The sequence below is a fragment of the Struthio camelus genome, chromosome W, assembly GCF_040807025.1.
Source record: "Struthio camelus isolate bStrCam1 chromosome W, bStrCam1.hap1, whole genome shotgun sequence".
Lineage (NCBI taxonomy): Eukaryota > Metazoa > Chordata > Aves > Struthioniformes > Struthionidae > Struthio > Struthio camelus.
Window position 1 is genome coordinate 49,671,110 of NC_090981.1, and position 14,818 is coordinate 49,685,927.

Consider the following 14,818-nt stretch of genomic DNA (forward strand, 5'->3'; position numbering starts at 1 on the left):
CCTTAATGTTAATAAGGAGTTAATTTTTCTTCTTTTGCTCACTTGATAATCCTGTAAAACAAGTTCCACTGTATTTACAACAGATTTTCCTAAACTATGGTACAGGTGCTTCAAAGCAGCATGTGATGCATGCTACGTTGGCGCATGCAGTCCAGCATACCCTTCATCTGGTAAACGCTTCAACACAGAGGGTTACTTTCAAAGAGTGACTGCCTCTGACCTGAAGTCCTTTGCTACCAATCAGCTGATTAATTAGTAGCAACATTAGTCAATCACTGTAACTTGCTGCTGTGCTTTGCCACAGCTCCCTGTTTTCTGGCCTACTCTGTGCTACAAGGGCAAACGTTTATGTCTTGTCCTTGCTTCTCTGTCTTGAGATACAAACCAAGACAGGGATTGGTAGGGTGGACAAAGTGCATGGATGATGGCTGGGCTTGGTCCCAGTTTGTTGTAAAGGAGAGGTAGGAGGGCATAATGTTGTAGCCCATGGTGAAGAACAGGAGGGGAAAAGGAGAGGGAGAGCACAGAATTGGTTGAAAAAAATGGAGGTGTATGGAGAGTGAAGAGGGGGTAGAGGACAGGGAATTGAGGGCCTGGTTTGTCCTCTCTTCTGGTGTGACACCTACTTAGAGCTTGGATCTGCTGCTACTGGAACTGCCAAACGAAAATACAGCGCAGGAACTTGGATCCAAATGATAGCGCTTCTATATAAAAAGTAAGATTTTTATATAGGAAGATATCAGGCATTGATACAGTAGGAATAAGAAAGTGAGACCTGGCCATAACTGTACCTCTTTAAAATGTGCACAAAGTGTATTATCATGGGCAGCTATTTTTTGTTTAAGGACTAATGTGAAGTTATGAGAAATGTCATGTTTTCATATTCGGGAGATGTAAATGCAAAAACTGTTCAAAGTTGCCTTAGTTTTGGTAAACTGTAAAGCTTATAGGACAAGGAAAAGTGGAAGGCAATTTTTGAGGTGCTGAAATGAAACTTAATAGGTTGTTTGTTTGTTTGTTTTTTCCCCTGAACTTTACACTTACAGAAAGCTGAATAATTAGGAAACTGCAGGCTATTTTAGCTGTCCAGCTAATCCTCAAATCCAGAACATTTTCCCTACTTAATTCCTTGACTCTTCTCTGTGTAATCAAATGAAATAGTTCATTAATTTATTTTGTAATCTTGCAGATATTGCTAGAATGAAATGGTGTCTTCTCTGAATCTGTATTCTAACCTATATAAGTGCAGGTAAAGAATCAGCATTTACTTGGAGCCTGTTCTCTGGTGACTAGCAGGATTGTTGCCTGGGATGTTGCATCACAGTAGCCTTAATTACTGTAGTTTCTTTCAGTTTGAGGGTAGTTATTACTGCCCTTCTTCTATCCCTATCTCTTTTAAATGGCAGGATCATATGCTGTCCATCCCACATGCAGACACGGCAAGGCATTTTTTTATATCCATCTCTGATCTTACCTGTAGTTCTCATGCTGTGCAAAGTATTGCTGGGTGACTCTGGACCAATCAAATGGAATACAGATCCTGCATGCTTAGGTTATGTTCAAGACAAGGTTTAAATCCATAGTCGTCAAATGTAGTTATCAGGCTTTTGACTCCCAGTGTAAAGTTTGCAATTACAGTCAGCATTAATTGGTATCTCACTGTGCCATTTGGTTCAAAAGCTAAGGACTGAATGCACATCATAAAAACCTGTACTTCCTCAACCAACTGTGTCCCGTGTCAGATTGAAATCCTTACAGCTGAAGTGGGAACCCTTCTGTTACTGCCTAGAGAACTCCCTACCTACCCAGTGCTGGAGATTAGCGGGCACCCCTTCTACCATCACTAATGCAGCACCTGGAGGACATTAAACATGCGGAGAGCTTGCATGGGGTGTGTGTTGCTCTTTCTCTCTTACTGGCTTCTGACCTGAAAGAAAGGAATTCAGACTTACCCTGTATTTTTAAAATGAATACTATCTCTATCTGTTTGGGCTTCTGGTAATTAATAGTGAGATGAAGTAAGAATAAAACAGAGCGTAAATACTTTCTATTGCCTTATGGTGTTTGTTTGGCTCTTGTCTTGTTTAGGCACAGTTTCAGTTGTCTACTTGGTTTTTCTTGTGACTGTGAAGGCTGCTCATCTCGGAATCCACGTAGAATACAACTGGTTCACAGAGAATGATTTTTTTGTACCAGGTAAGATAGTTAAAATGCAGTAATGAAACACATATGTTGTGGGTTTTGGACTTCTTAAAGGCGTTTATAAATGTCTGTCTCATCTGCCTTTTAACACCTCTCAGAGGTAAACAGAGTGAGGAGGTGCTGTCTGATGTTGCATCTAGAAGCTCAGAAAGGATTTCTTGTGACAAAGTGACAGGTAATTCCTTTCCCAGTGATGTTGTTTATTTAGGAGACAGTATCAATGCTGGAGAAGAGGAGGAGCAACCATTAGAGGTATCTCCAGACTTTATGATGTAGCAGGGAGCTTACCATAGCCTCATCTCACATATACTCTAGTAAGTTCTAGCTACCCTGTTTTCAGATCTTAACTATTTCAGCAGTGGTTCCAACTGACAAACTTTAAATAGACTGACTGGTAAAGGTGTTCTAAATGCTCTACACATTGTCTTGCTTAAATGAAGTAGCTGGTTCACCATGACTTATGAGTATGTTTTTCCCTTGTTTCCCAGTCCCTTGCAGGTTTTAGTCCTTCCTCTTAGCCCTTCACTTTTAAATGCCTGTTAGCTCTCTGGTATGTTTGTCTTTCCTTTCAATAAAGTATGTGTTTCTCCTCTCCCCGTTTCCCCCCAGAGATATTACAAATCGCTGTGTGCAATGTCACAGTCCTATGAACGGTGCTACTGCATGAACAGGATGCCTAGAGAGATCAGTTTCTTGTTTTAGGAGATTTAGGAAGAGAGATCAGGGCCAGCTATTGTTTCCCCACACCCATGCTTTTCAACAGGAAAAATTGCACCACCCGTTAGCTTCAAGGAGCTGTGTGCTGTACTATTAGATCACTCTCTCTGTTGTGCTTAGGAGCAAAAGTAGTTTTATCGTTCTCTAGAAGTTACTTATTTACTTCAGTCTAAGGCAAAGTTCAGAAATACAGACGTCCTTAGGGTTTCTTCTGTGGTTTTATGTCATTCCTCCCAGCAGTATGTGGCTTAAGAAGCGAGGACACTTCTAGTTTCCCAATCGTGATAAGCACTGTACTAGTTTTAGACATGGGATGCAAACTATTGTTAGGACTAAGAATGTTGAAGTGAAGAAGAGAAGCAGAATGATTTAAGACATCAGGAAGAATTTTAATTTACTATGGAAGATGGGGATCAAAAGAGGAACACCAGAGCTGTTCCACAGTTGGCAGTAGACTCTGTTCTAATCTGTGAAACCATGGTAAAACACTGTGGCAATAGGTGTTTTAGCTCAATAGAGAAACTACAGGTAGTAGTCACTGAGTAAATGGTACAAAATTTGTTTAACTTAAGTGTGTTCACATGAGAGTTGTGTTAGTCTTGCAGCAGTTATACTTTTTCTTCTTCTACCACTCCAATTTGGTTGATTCAGCTCTGCAATAATAAGCCAAATAAACAGCTTAGTGTATTCTGTGTATTTTTGGCCAGGGACTCTGCTCAAAACCCAGGGTCTGTCTTCTCCCCGCCTCTTAGTCCATAGTTATCATCAGTTCTGTTTATTCATTCTTCCATAGCTGCTGAAGGTCATTGCTTCCTCATCTTAGCCAGGCTTTTAGAACCCTGTTTCAAGTTCTGAATGCTGAGAAACAAGTGAAAGTCTTGGTAAAAACGTTTTCTTTAGCTTGGTCATGTCACTGAGAGGAAAGATGATGTTCCACTTTGGCTTGAGTCTTTAAAGCCAAGCAGTTTTTGCTGAGTAGTCCTTTGCACAAGACCAAAACAGATGCTATGAGGATGAATTGGATGTAAGAAAGTTTTCCATAGTTCCGTAAGAATCCTGGCTGCTGCAACATCTATGCAAACGTACAAATAGATATAGGTAAGATCTGAAACAGTGCAGTCTGTGCCGTCTGTTTTCCTCCATCACTATGTTTACTTTCAGAGACTATTTTATGGACTAACAAATTACTTCTGTTTGCAGTGTAACAATTCAGATTTCAAAGCACTTGGATGATTGGCATATATGTTAATGACCTAATTTCCTAATTTATTTTGGTATGGCATTATTCTTAATACTATCTGTAAGTGGAAATAATGTATTAGTCAGTGCTGCTCAAAGTCAGTAGGTAGGTAGAGCAAAATGTTTGGTCTTGCTTGCAGGATTTATGTAGACAGGGAGAACTGCTGTATATAGATTCAGGAGTGAAAGCTTGGCAAGTGAAGAGTGCCTGGTATCCAAAGTCTTACAGTAATATGGGATAAAATGAGTCCTTAAGAAATTGGAAACCAACTCTTGTAGCAAACCAACAAACCATTAACTAGAATCCAACTAGCTGATGAAATCAAGAAATATAAAGTGCTAAAGTTGGCCTCTGCTGATGGTACTGCACACAAAAGTTAAGATTTAAAAAAAAAAATGCAACAGGGAAGTTGGGTAAAATACAACCCACAGCTGCCACCTCTCTCTGAGAAATCCCATATAACCTTTCTCTGAAAGCAGGGTTTGAACACAAACTGCACCAGCAAACAGTCTTGGAATGCTTGCGTGAACTCGTATCTGCAGACTCTTTGTAATGCTCTGTAATGCTTTGTAATGTTCACTCAAACTATGGTTCACAAACAAACCCACGTAAACCAGAGACCTGACTGGTTTTAAGTGTCTGGAGGTTCAAGTCCAAAGCTCTATTAAGCAATCCTCTTATAAAAATGAGTTATAGCAATACATATGTGCTGCAGGTTACTGTAAGAAATGGAGTACCCAGTAGTTTGATTATTTTGGCAACGTGACTAGTACTGCTAGGAGACAAGGTTAGCACGTAGCTAATGCGTACGCATCCAGCTGCAACTAGTTGTTACAGTGCAGGGAAAATACAGTGCTGAGAGAGATTCTGCATCTGTCAGTTCGATTTTATTGTTGAGATTAAAGTAGTGGAAAACAAGTCCAAGACTCACTTGCATTCTCTGAATTCTACTGGTAGCACATCATACTAGTTGGGTGTTATAGATACAGTGACTCCAGCATAATGCCTTAGGGAAGGTATATTCTCTCAGGCTGGAGGAGCCCTCTCATTAATTACCTGGGCTACGTTTGCCTTGCAGATTTCATTGCAGTTTAGAGAAATCTGGTCTAAATGTGTTTGTGTGGAGCTCTGTGTGGTTTGGTCTGTGAGGGTTTGTGAGAGTCTGATAAATGTATTGCAGCATTGCTGGATGCTTTCCAGAAGCTGAGCTAGCTCAGGGATGTCTAATTGGTATAACATTCTGAAGCGTAGGTGTATCTGTATGCCATACCAACCAAGATGGTGCTTCAGTGATGTTACAACATTGGTAAATTCCTAGAATATTTGCAGCAGTTCCAGAAACTCAGTCTTGTGGACATAATGCTCTGAGTATGAAAAGAAGCAAAGCAATGCTATTCACATGGAGACCTTCTCCCCCTGCCCCCCCCCCCCCAAAAAAAAAAGCAATAATGGGATATGATAAGTCAAGAAGTTCTGTTGCCTTTCTTAGCCCTCTAGTTTGGAAGCAGCATCTCTCACTTACACCACTACACATGTTGGTTTTCCACTTGTAGCATAACTGACTTGTTGATCTTGGTCATTCCAAGAAGCAAAAGATGCTCACAGAGCAAGTGATACCTTCTCCCTGTCTCCCTTGTCAGGGACTGGTACACGTACAATCTCCCTGGGACTGATTCCTGCCTCAAAAATGCTTTCTAATTACACAATCAAGAAGTAGAAAAGCTTCATATAAAATCATAGATTAACGCAGTAATCTTTGATTGTTGAGGTCTTGTGAGACTCTTCTTGGAGACTGTGCTCTATAGCAACCACTGTCTTCATGTATTTTGTAATTCCTGATTAAATATCTGGATTGGCTATGCTCAAAGACAAGATATTGCTCCATTGCAACATTTCAGTTGGCATTTCTGGCAGTAGACTCCAATGCTGTATGTTCTCTGCATTTTGGCATTATTTGTTTCACAGAAGCAAGTTATTAACACTTTTTTTTCTTTGCCCCTAGAGTTTAGAATTCTGTTTCCTCAGCTCACAGGCGTTCTGACACTTGCTTTCTTCATCCACAATTGTGTCATCACTCTTCTTCGAAATAACAGGAATCAAGAAAACAATGTAAGTAATTTCACAAGAATTTGCTGATTTGTATCTGGATTGCCAGGCGACAGTAATATTTTCCTGTCTGCTTCTCTTGAAATTGATCCAGGGACTGTAATAGCTTCAGAAAATGTAAATTTCTCTTGTGCTCTGATAAGAAACCAGTTATACATACTTTTTACTGGCTGCCAGTGAGCAATAGATGCATTACAAATTTATTCAGATGAAATCCCTGAGGAGGGATGCAAAATTATTTGTGGTCAGACTGACAGTAAACGGCCAAATTGCTCACAAAAGGCAGAAGGCTGTCGTAAGTGTTATAAGGCTCTATAGAAAGTGACAAATTTTAGAGTGAAAAATGGTTGAGCATCTTGAACACAAGCCTAGGTCTAGTTAAGTGTTCTGAATGCTAGTGTTGGGATCTAGATAACGTCTTTTTTCGGAGTGGCTTCAGAAATTTTCTGCCACCACTCAAGTCAAGGTCAGTAGGAAAAACCTGACCCTATTTAGGAATTCCTCGAAGCTGAAGCCTGGATTGGGAGTTCTGTGATATGTAGGCTTTGGACTGGATCTTTACTCTTTGAAAATGTTATGTACTGCTTATCTAGATGAAACTGCATTCTTTCTTAATCTCTTTCCATCTTATGAGGCGGGCAGGAAGTTTTCTTTTGACTAGTAAAATATAAAATGAAGTAAACATGATACAATGTTAAGAGTCTTAGAGTACATCTTTAATCTAATTATCTTGTGTCTTTCTTCCCCTATTTTGTCCAGCTTCATTAAAATCTGAGTTGGAAAGGTAACTACACTGACATGCAAAGATTTTTAAATAGTATGAAAAGCTGGCACATCTGATGCAGTAGTGAATTGCAGATTACGTGCCAATGCAGTGAGAGGACATTTTGGTTTAATAATCCCCAAGGTAACTTGTTCTTATAAACCAAGGCCAGCTGAGAATAACTCCTTGAAAAGGAGTCATGACTTCTCCTCTAGAAAGCTTCTTGTGTTTTATGAGCACTTCTGAAAGTAGTTTAACAACTAAACAGTGAGTTAATGGAGCTCTGGAGAAAGAAAACTTGGTAAATTTCTTCTCAATGAGTTTTCTTAAGAAAATCTTTTCATGTGGAAAAGAGGCAAGATTTCTTTTTCCTGTTAGTTTTGGCTTTCAAATTCTAAAGGGATAATCACTCCTGCAATCAGTCCTGTATGCAAAGGAGGCCTAATGTCTCCATGCCACCTTCAAGACACTTCCTGTGGGTCTTCCCCCTCCCCCTGACACTGGAGGAGTCAATCTGAGCTCCAAAGAGCAGCACCTGAAATATTCTCCAACTTGCTTTTACTGTGCTGAGGACAAGGAAACTGCTGCCTGCACTTGAATCAGCTTTTCCAAATGCTCTTCCTGGGATTTGAGCTGGTTTCCAGATCAGCCTTAGCATGGATCCCAGCCATGAACAAGACTCACTGCAGAAAAGTGTTTGAATTGTACAGGAAGAGCACCTTCAAGTATGGCAGGAAAGATTTGTAATGAGAAGCCAGCTGTGCATAGTTCCTTCAGGAGCTTTATTTGGCCAGAGATTCCTTTGCTTATACAGGGTCACAGTAACTTTTAACATCTCTAGACAGTATTCGTCCTTCCTTGCTATTAGACAGTATTCGTCCTTCCTTGCTATTTGTAGCTGTATGGGAGGGAGCCTGTCACCTAGGTCTCCAAAGTGCTTTGCGGATGTTAATGAAGCATTGATATTCTTAAAGAACTAATTGCTTTGTGATTATTTCATTGAGCTGCTGGACCAGGTAGGAGGTTTACATATGTTACAGATGCTCCCAATCTCTGTGAAAGTCATGGTTTTGAAGACAGTTGTTTCTTATATATTTAAATCAATAAAATGCTTTCGTTATATCAGTATCTCACGGGGAGTCAGATGGAAACCCCATTTTTAATGGATAAACATGTTAACAAGTCACTTTAATTGGAATTCTGTTAAAAGATATAGGACCTGACAAGCTGGAAAAGTACTGTTTTAGTTTGAAAAAAAACTTGCTGAAATTTGTGATCATAAGAACTACTTTTTGGGGAGGGATAAAAAAGTAAGAGAAACAGTTATATTCCTTTTATGGAGTCAAAAATCCAAAACAACAGCAGCTTCCATTCTGGTCACAGAGAGGTATGTATCACTGCTCAAAGTTAGAACATGCATTGGAGGAGGAGTCCTATGGCTACTGTTTCAGTACAGTGGAGTAGGTGTAAAAGGAGCAATGAGCAAAATACTCTAGAATAAGCCAAATATCAGCATCACAGCCTGAAGAAGCCCCGTGAGCATGGTTCTTAGTCTGCAGTTCAGTGTTTCGTTCCACTACTGTTAAGTAATGTTCTCTTTATTCCTCTCTCCCACTGCTGTCCTGTTGTATTTGTCAGCAGAAGTGTCTGTGCAACCACACAATGAACTAGTTTGGAAGCTGACTGGGTAGCAAATGAACCTGGGCAGAAAAGGTGATACGTTTTTTCACGTGATTTACTTCTGTGATCAGGTTCCCTGAGCAGCTGTCCAAATGCTTGTGTAAGCCCAGTGCAGGAATGAGAGGAAAGACTAGGAGGACACTCAATGTATGCTATTGCTGTCACCTAGCAGTTGTTTGTGAAGCTACTCAAGGAAAAGCCAGTGGGCAAGGGTGGCAGAGGGGGCTGTTTTTGTCCAGGTGGTAACTGCAGAAGGCATGGGACTGTGCGTTCTTTTCTACTTTCTGCGAAATAGAAACACCATTTATTTGGTCCAAATAGAGTGAGCTTCCCCTGATGCTACCCTACTGTCAGTTTCTCTTTCCAGCCCAAATAGTGCACAGGGTTGTGCTTCTTGGTGAACTAATTTTTTATCATCCTGTTAGATTTTATCACTTGGCATTGAAACTGGAACACGTGAAGGCCCTTTGTACAATATGGACAGAGTCCTGTTGAGATATTACAGAGGCAGCACCTATCTTTCCAAAAGCAACCAACCTGAAATGAGATGATCCAAAGCTGCTACTTCTAATATGATAACAATTGCTATGGACTAATAAAGCCTGCTCCACCGAACAAGTGACTCTACAAACTAACTTTAACCGTGCTGCTGAGGAAAAAAACAAGCTCTTATGCCCATGACGTGCAGTAGGGAAAACAAGGCTTGAAAGTTGCCTGTTCTTTTCAGCATTGCACAGGAAATACCTGTAGAGAAGCAGCAGAACCTACACTGTGCTGCTTCCAGTCCTGTGCAACAGGCCTAACGTCTGCCTGGATGCTCATCCATGAGTTGTGATATGAAGTCTTGTACTTTCAGAGCTCTTTTCAGGTTAGCGCCATCTGATTTATCAGACTCATGCTTTTGTTAGAGCTGATTTCTGCCTTTGTTCTGCTGCTGCCGCCAGCCTCAGTCGCCCAATTTTCTGTTCCTCCAGAGGTGCTTAAACAGTGCCCTGTGCATCTCACCAGAACAGCCTCTGGTCAGCAGTAGCTATAGCTGTTATATATCCTCCCAGGTCCACCTCAAAATCTGCCTCTTACTTCACGCATACTTGACAAGGGCTTGGCAAGTTGTGACCCTTAGGAACAGTGACCATATCATATGCACTGCATGTTGTCCTTACTTCCCTTCCACTCTGATCACCTGTATCCTTGCTTCTTTCAACTGTCTGTTTTATATTTGATTCTTATGTTGTAAAGTCTTAGGTGCAAGGGCAGTCATGTTCTATCTATTGAGACAGTTTCTACCACAGTGGTGCACACTCTGGCTATAAACATCTTTAAAATAGACAAATGGGATTATTGCTGTGTTATTTAAAAAATAATCCTTTTATCTCTCTCCATGTACCCTAGGGTTTTATCTGGAATTATACTATCTAAATAGTATTTATAGTTAAGGTCTTTAGAGAGCGAACTCAGGTCTCCTGAACAGTAGTCAAAAGGTGTTCTTGTTAAACATGCTTGTGTGTGGGTGCGGCGCGCGCACCCACACCCACCCACCCACCCACGTTTGTACAAAGGTAACTGTCTTAGCAGCTTCTTTCTTATGCGGAAATGGATGTTTGCAAGGGAGCTGATGGATGTTTGAGCAAAGATAAATTCAGGTTGAGTTGCCGTTACTACCTTTCTTGTTGCTTGTGGAAATCAAAATCTGGGCGTTCTTTGTATTACGGTGGCTCCTGAGGTCAAAGCCATGTTGTTTTCTGTGCTATAAAGATACATGATCAAAATTATCCCTGCATTTAGTTTTGTTACAGAGTAGAACAGGTACTCTTAAACTGTGGGAACGTGAACTGGCTAGTGTAATCAGAGGTAATAGCATACCCACTGTCTACCGTTAATCAATTCTAATCCAGAGGAAGTGGCATGAATTTCCTTCCCTTTCAGATGACTTTCCTTCATAACTGCAAGTATTTGCCACAGCAAAGATAATTTGACGCTTGCTTCTAATGCTTATATGCAGGCCTTGCACAATAACAACTGTGAGTTACTGTGCATTTTGCATAAGAAACTGCAATCTTTATGCACAAGGAATACACCTAAACTATCTAATTTAAAGCAAGTGAAAACGGATTCTGTCAGATGATGTGCCTTTAGAGGGTCTTGGGTGCATTTTGAAAAAATGTAGGTTTCTGTAATACAGTTAAATATGGATTTAGGACCCTAGCTTCAGCACTCATGCCTGAAAATCTCTGACTGTCATTTAATGCACTTATCTGGGATGTTTATATAAATTCAGTAATAGAGTAGATAGGCAAATTTAAATAGAAGAGTCATTATAAGATACAGTAAGGAAGCTAAAGGACATAGATATACTCCTGTCTGTACCCATCCCTTTCTGTTTTATTTGGTTTTTTATTTGTATTTTTATGTAATGGTGTATTAGCTATGTCTTCCATTATCTCAGCATTCATACAGATGCCTGCCATATTAGTTTCTGTTTTGGAGACCACACGTATGTGTAGATCATCCTCTTGGGTTTCAAAGCAGCTCGTTAAACGTGTCCTTTGTTATATCTGCATTTGGGTATGCTGATGTCTTTAATTGCAAGATTTTAGTCCTGACAAGAAGTTTAACATACGGCATTGATGGGCTTTCGGTCTGTCAGAGCTGTCTCTGTGTCCCAGTGCTCTTAGTAATAATAGGTGAATGTAAGGAAGCAGAGACTGTTTTTTTGTTTTAATAACTTGTGTATGTCTGTGAGTCCAGCAATAACGTGCTGCATCTATTGACAGCTGTTTCTTACTGTCTTTTCTGTATGTAGATAGATACATAATAGTTGTCTGGCTCCACTTTGGAGTATCTTCTTGCAGCTTTCTGACCTGATCCAAGACCAAATTTGAAGTCCCCGCTCAAGTAAATCTTCTGTTTAACACAACAGAAATCTTCAAGACATTTTTATTTTTGCCTCTTTTGTTATGTCAGTGCTGGCGAAAACAAGATTTTATTTCTCCTCAGGTGAGAGACCTCTCTGTTGCTTATTTCCTGGTGGGATTAACATATCTATATGTTGGAGTGATAATTTTTGCATCTTTTCCTTCCCCACCATTATCCAAAGAATGTATAGAACAGGTAAGATGCTTTATTACACTATATATTCATCCTTGACCTTTTAATAAATATGTATTAAAAAAAAAAAAAAACTGCTACTGTTTTTTGCTTTATGACTCACTCTGGCAGACGTGCCCGTTCTTGATTCTGGTCAGTTGCCTCGCGCCTTATGGGCGCTATCACAAGTACATAAGTAATGCTAGTGTTATCTCATTAGCATTCATGTCTGCTTGCCAGTTGTTCTATAAAAACAAATGTTAAATAAATGCTCTGTGAAAGTGGTCAAGAAAGGACTGACATGAACAAATGAACAGTTCAAGCTTTAATTTTTTTAGTTACTTTAATCCTGGAAAGTATTAAGTATTATGGGTATACTGAATTCTGTGTGCAGTGACCAGTCTTAGTCATCACTGGGACTAGTTGCAGGTGCTCAAAAATAGAAACATAGAGTGAATGCTGGCCCTTTTAGACAGGAATTGGGTTCCTCGTTGTGAACAGGTGTGGAGTCTACTACTATGTTGGGCCTTGCCAGCAAAGTTCTTTAGATGCTAGATACTACACACATGTAACACCACTATTAAGGCTATTAAACTCTAATCAGCCTACAGGCAAGGCTGATTGCCATGCCCTAAGCTTCTTCAAAGACAAAAGTTATCAATTTGTGATTCATTTTACTAGCTGTTCCACATCACTTGCATAATATTTACCCAAAAAGCGACATTTAAAGGCTTCCTCTAACTGAAGGTCAGTAAGAACTGATACTGTTTTCAACCATGAAATGATTGTATGAGCCACTTGATTTCAGCCCATGAGATTATTTCAACAGTTAAATAATAGATGATAAACCTTTCTCTTTAACTTTGTCTGTAATTATATATATATATATATAACTATATATAGTAATATATACACACACATATATAGTAATATATATGTGTATATATTACTATATATGTAATATATAATGTAACTAAATAGTTATGGAGCTGTGCATATATTCCCATGATATCTAAGTTTTATGTATTCTGTTTTTTAGGGGTTTCCACTTGTAGCGTATGTTCCATTCCTCACTTATATAAGATCCAGTTTTACTAATTAAATAACATTTTTAGTATCTAGAGATGATGTGATGGATAATAGGAGCATATGAATTCATTTGCCTAAGAAATCAAGTGGCCGTTCCACAGCCTTGATTATTTAAGGGTGTTGAGAAGAAGAAAATAATTCTATCTTTAACGCTAACATAAAAGATGACATTTATCCTTTAATATTCAAGAATTAGGGGGTATTTGGTAGTATAATGATAGCAAAGGAGAGAGACAGAGAGAGAACATTACATTTTATGGAGTTGATTTGGGAATCGTAATTGTTTGGTATTATTCTTCTTTCTTGCACGTAGCTATTAAGCGGATAGGAGTTATCCAGTCACCATTGATAAATGTGACATTATTCCTGTGTTTAGAATTTTCTAGATAATTTTCCCAGCAATGACATCATGTCATTTGTTGCAAGAATATTCCTGCTGTTCCAGATGATGACTGTATACCCACTGTTGGGCTATCTGGCACGAGTTCAGCTATTAGGACAAGTTTTTGGAAATGTTTACCCAAGGTAAGAAGTCTACCCTTTGACAAGAGCTTGGCACACTTTCTTAACTGGCCTCCTGTTTGTTGTCAAAAATTTGGCTGAGCTCTCAGGGGTTTCCTTTGCAGCATTAGGTACGTTTCAAAAGCTAATTTCACAATGTTTGTGGAGTCAAGGAATGAATAGGTGTGTAAAACGAACTCTTGCCTGCAGATCAGGACTGCTACAGCTTCGCAGAGCAGAATGGGGGATTCTTTCGTTGCGACTGAATATTTTTTCAATAAACATAGGAATTTTGTCAACACAGTTCCTTTGTGTCAAGCATTTATACGGCAGAAGAAAAGTTGTACAGAAAGAAATCTCTTTGTTCTGTTCAGAAACCTTTCATCAAGTAGTCTTTAAATTGTGAAGGGCATGCACATATTCACTCTGCAGGTTAAGCTTTTAGGGTACAATATGCCCTTTCTGGTGGGGCGTTACTTTGTAATCATCCTTCTGTTTTTAAACAGAGCTAATAGCTAAGTGAGTTGTTAGCTGTGATACCTAGATTGGTGCTCTACTTACAAAAATAGTTTTTCACATGCTAATTTTAGAGATGGGCTCCACCCTTGCATTTGAACGTTGTGTGAACTCCAGGGACGAGCTGATCCAGATCTCAATTTTAGATTTTTTTTTTAAATAAAACGTAGGATGTTGTATATTTGGAGTATTGTCTGACTTCGTCACAGCTGAGAAGTTGGCATTTATCTCTAAGTGAGTTTCTTATTTTATATTGTGAATTACTGTTGATGGAGGGGAGGAAAACAATACCCCAAGAAGAAATGTATGTTTCCTCTTTGGCATCAGCAGGAGCATACAGGTCTGGGAGGAGGCTGTCAAAAATTTCAGGTTTCTTCTGGATCCTAAAATATGTATGCAAAGGTCTAGAAATGGGATGCCTAAAATTAGGCAACAAAATAAGTGCCTGCTTTTTTTGATGCTAAATTGTAAGCAATTCAGCATTAAGGAGATAGTTAGGAACTGCTGCAGGTTACCTTTGGAAACAAGGCCATTGATTTAAGTGCTAAACATGGATTTCACAGCCACTGAAAAATAGTCATGTTCTTTATATTCTATAGATGTGCCTCTTCCTATCTCCTCCCTCCAGTTACTCATTGACAGGAATGGTTTTCATTTCCCTCATGCTCTCTCCTAGAATATACAGCTTCCCACCAGTCTCTGCTCAGGTTATCTCAAGTTTACTGTTTTAAGCTTTCATGATTTCACCATTGTGATGATACAGATGCTTGGTTCTTGTCTACAGGTCCTTGTGGGGTAGCTCCACTCACTTTTTTGTTTGTGTATTTGTTTTAAAGGGAGCTATTTAAAGTTAAATTGCTCCCAGCCTATGCCTATGGTGGTGAGGTAGTACATTCTGTCTATCTCTGTGTGTCTGT

General features: G+C 39.5%; 1 protein-coding gene across 17 annotated transcripts in view; it reads left to right on the forward strand.

Annotated features, from left to right (window-relative positions):
• The window catches only part of LOC138064045 (neutral amino acid transporter 9-like), a 52,480-nt gene that overhangs the window by 26,138 nt on the left and 11,524 nt on the right, over positions 1-14,818 (forward strand). For 16 of the 17 annotated variants that reach the window (XR_011137254.1, XR_011137253.1, XR_011137258.1 and 13 more), the window contains 4 exons: positions 2,089-2,196; positions 6,162-6,268; positions 11,706-11,819; positions 13,261-13,409. Coding sequence is in view for 11 of the 17 variants with exons in the window: in XM_068924746.1 (XP_068780847.1) it covers positions 2,089-2,196; positions 6,162-6,268; positions 11,706-11,819; positions 13,261-13,409 (478 nt within the window). In the remaining 6 variants the exon portion in view is untranslated. The remainder of the gene's footprint in view (positions 1-2,088; positions 2,197-6,161; positions 6,269-11,705; positions 11,820-13,260; positions 13,410-14,818) is intronic. The other variant, XM_068924758.1, reaches the window with a different exon arrangement.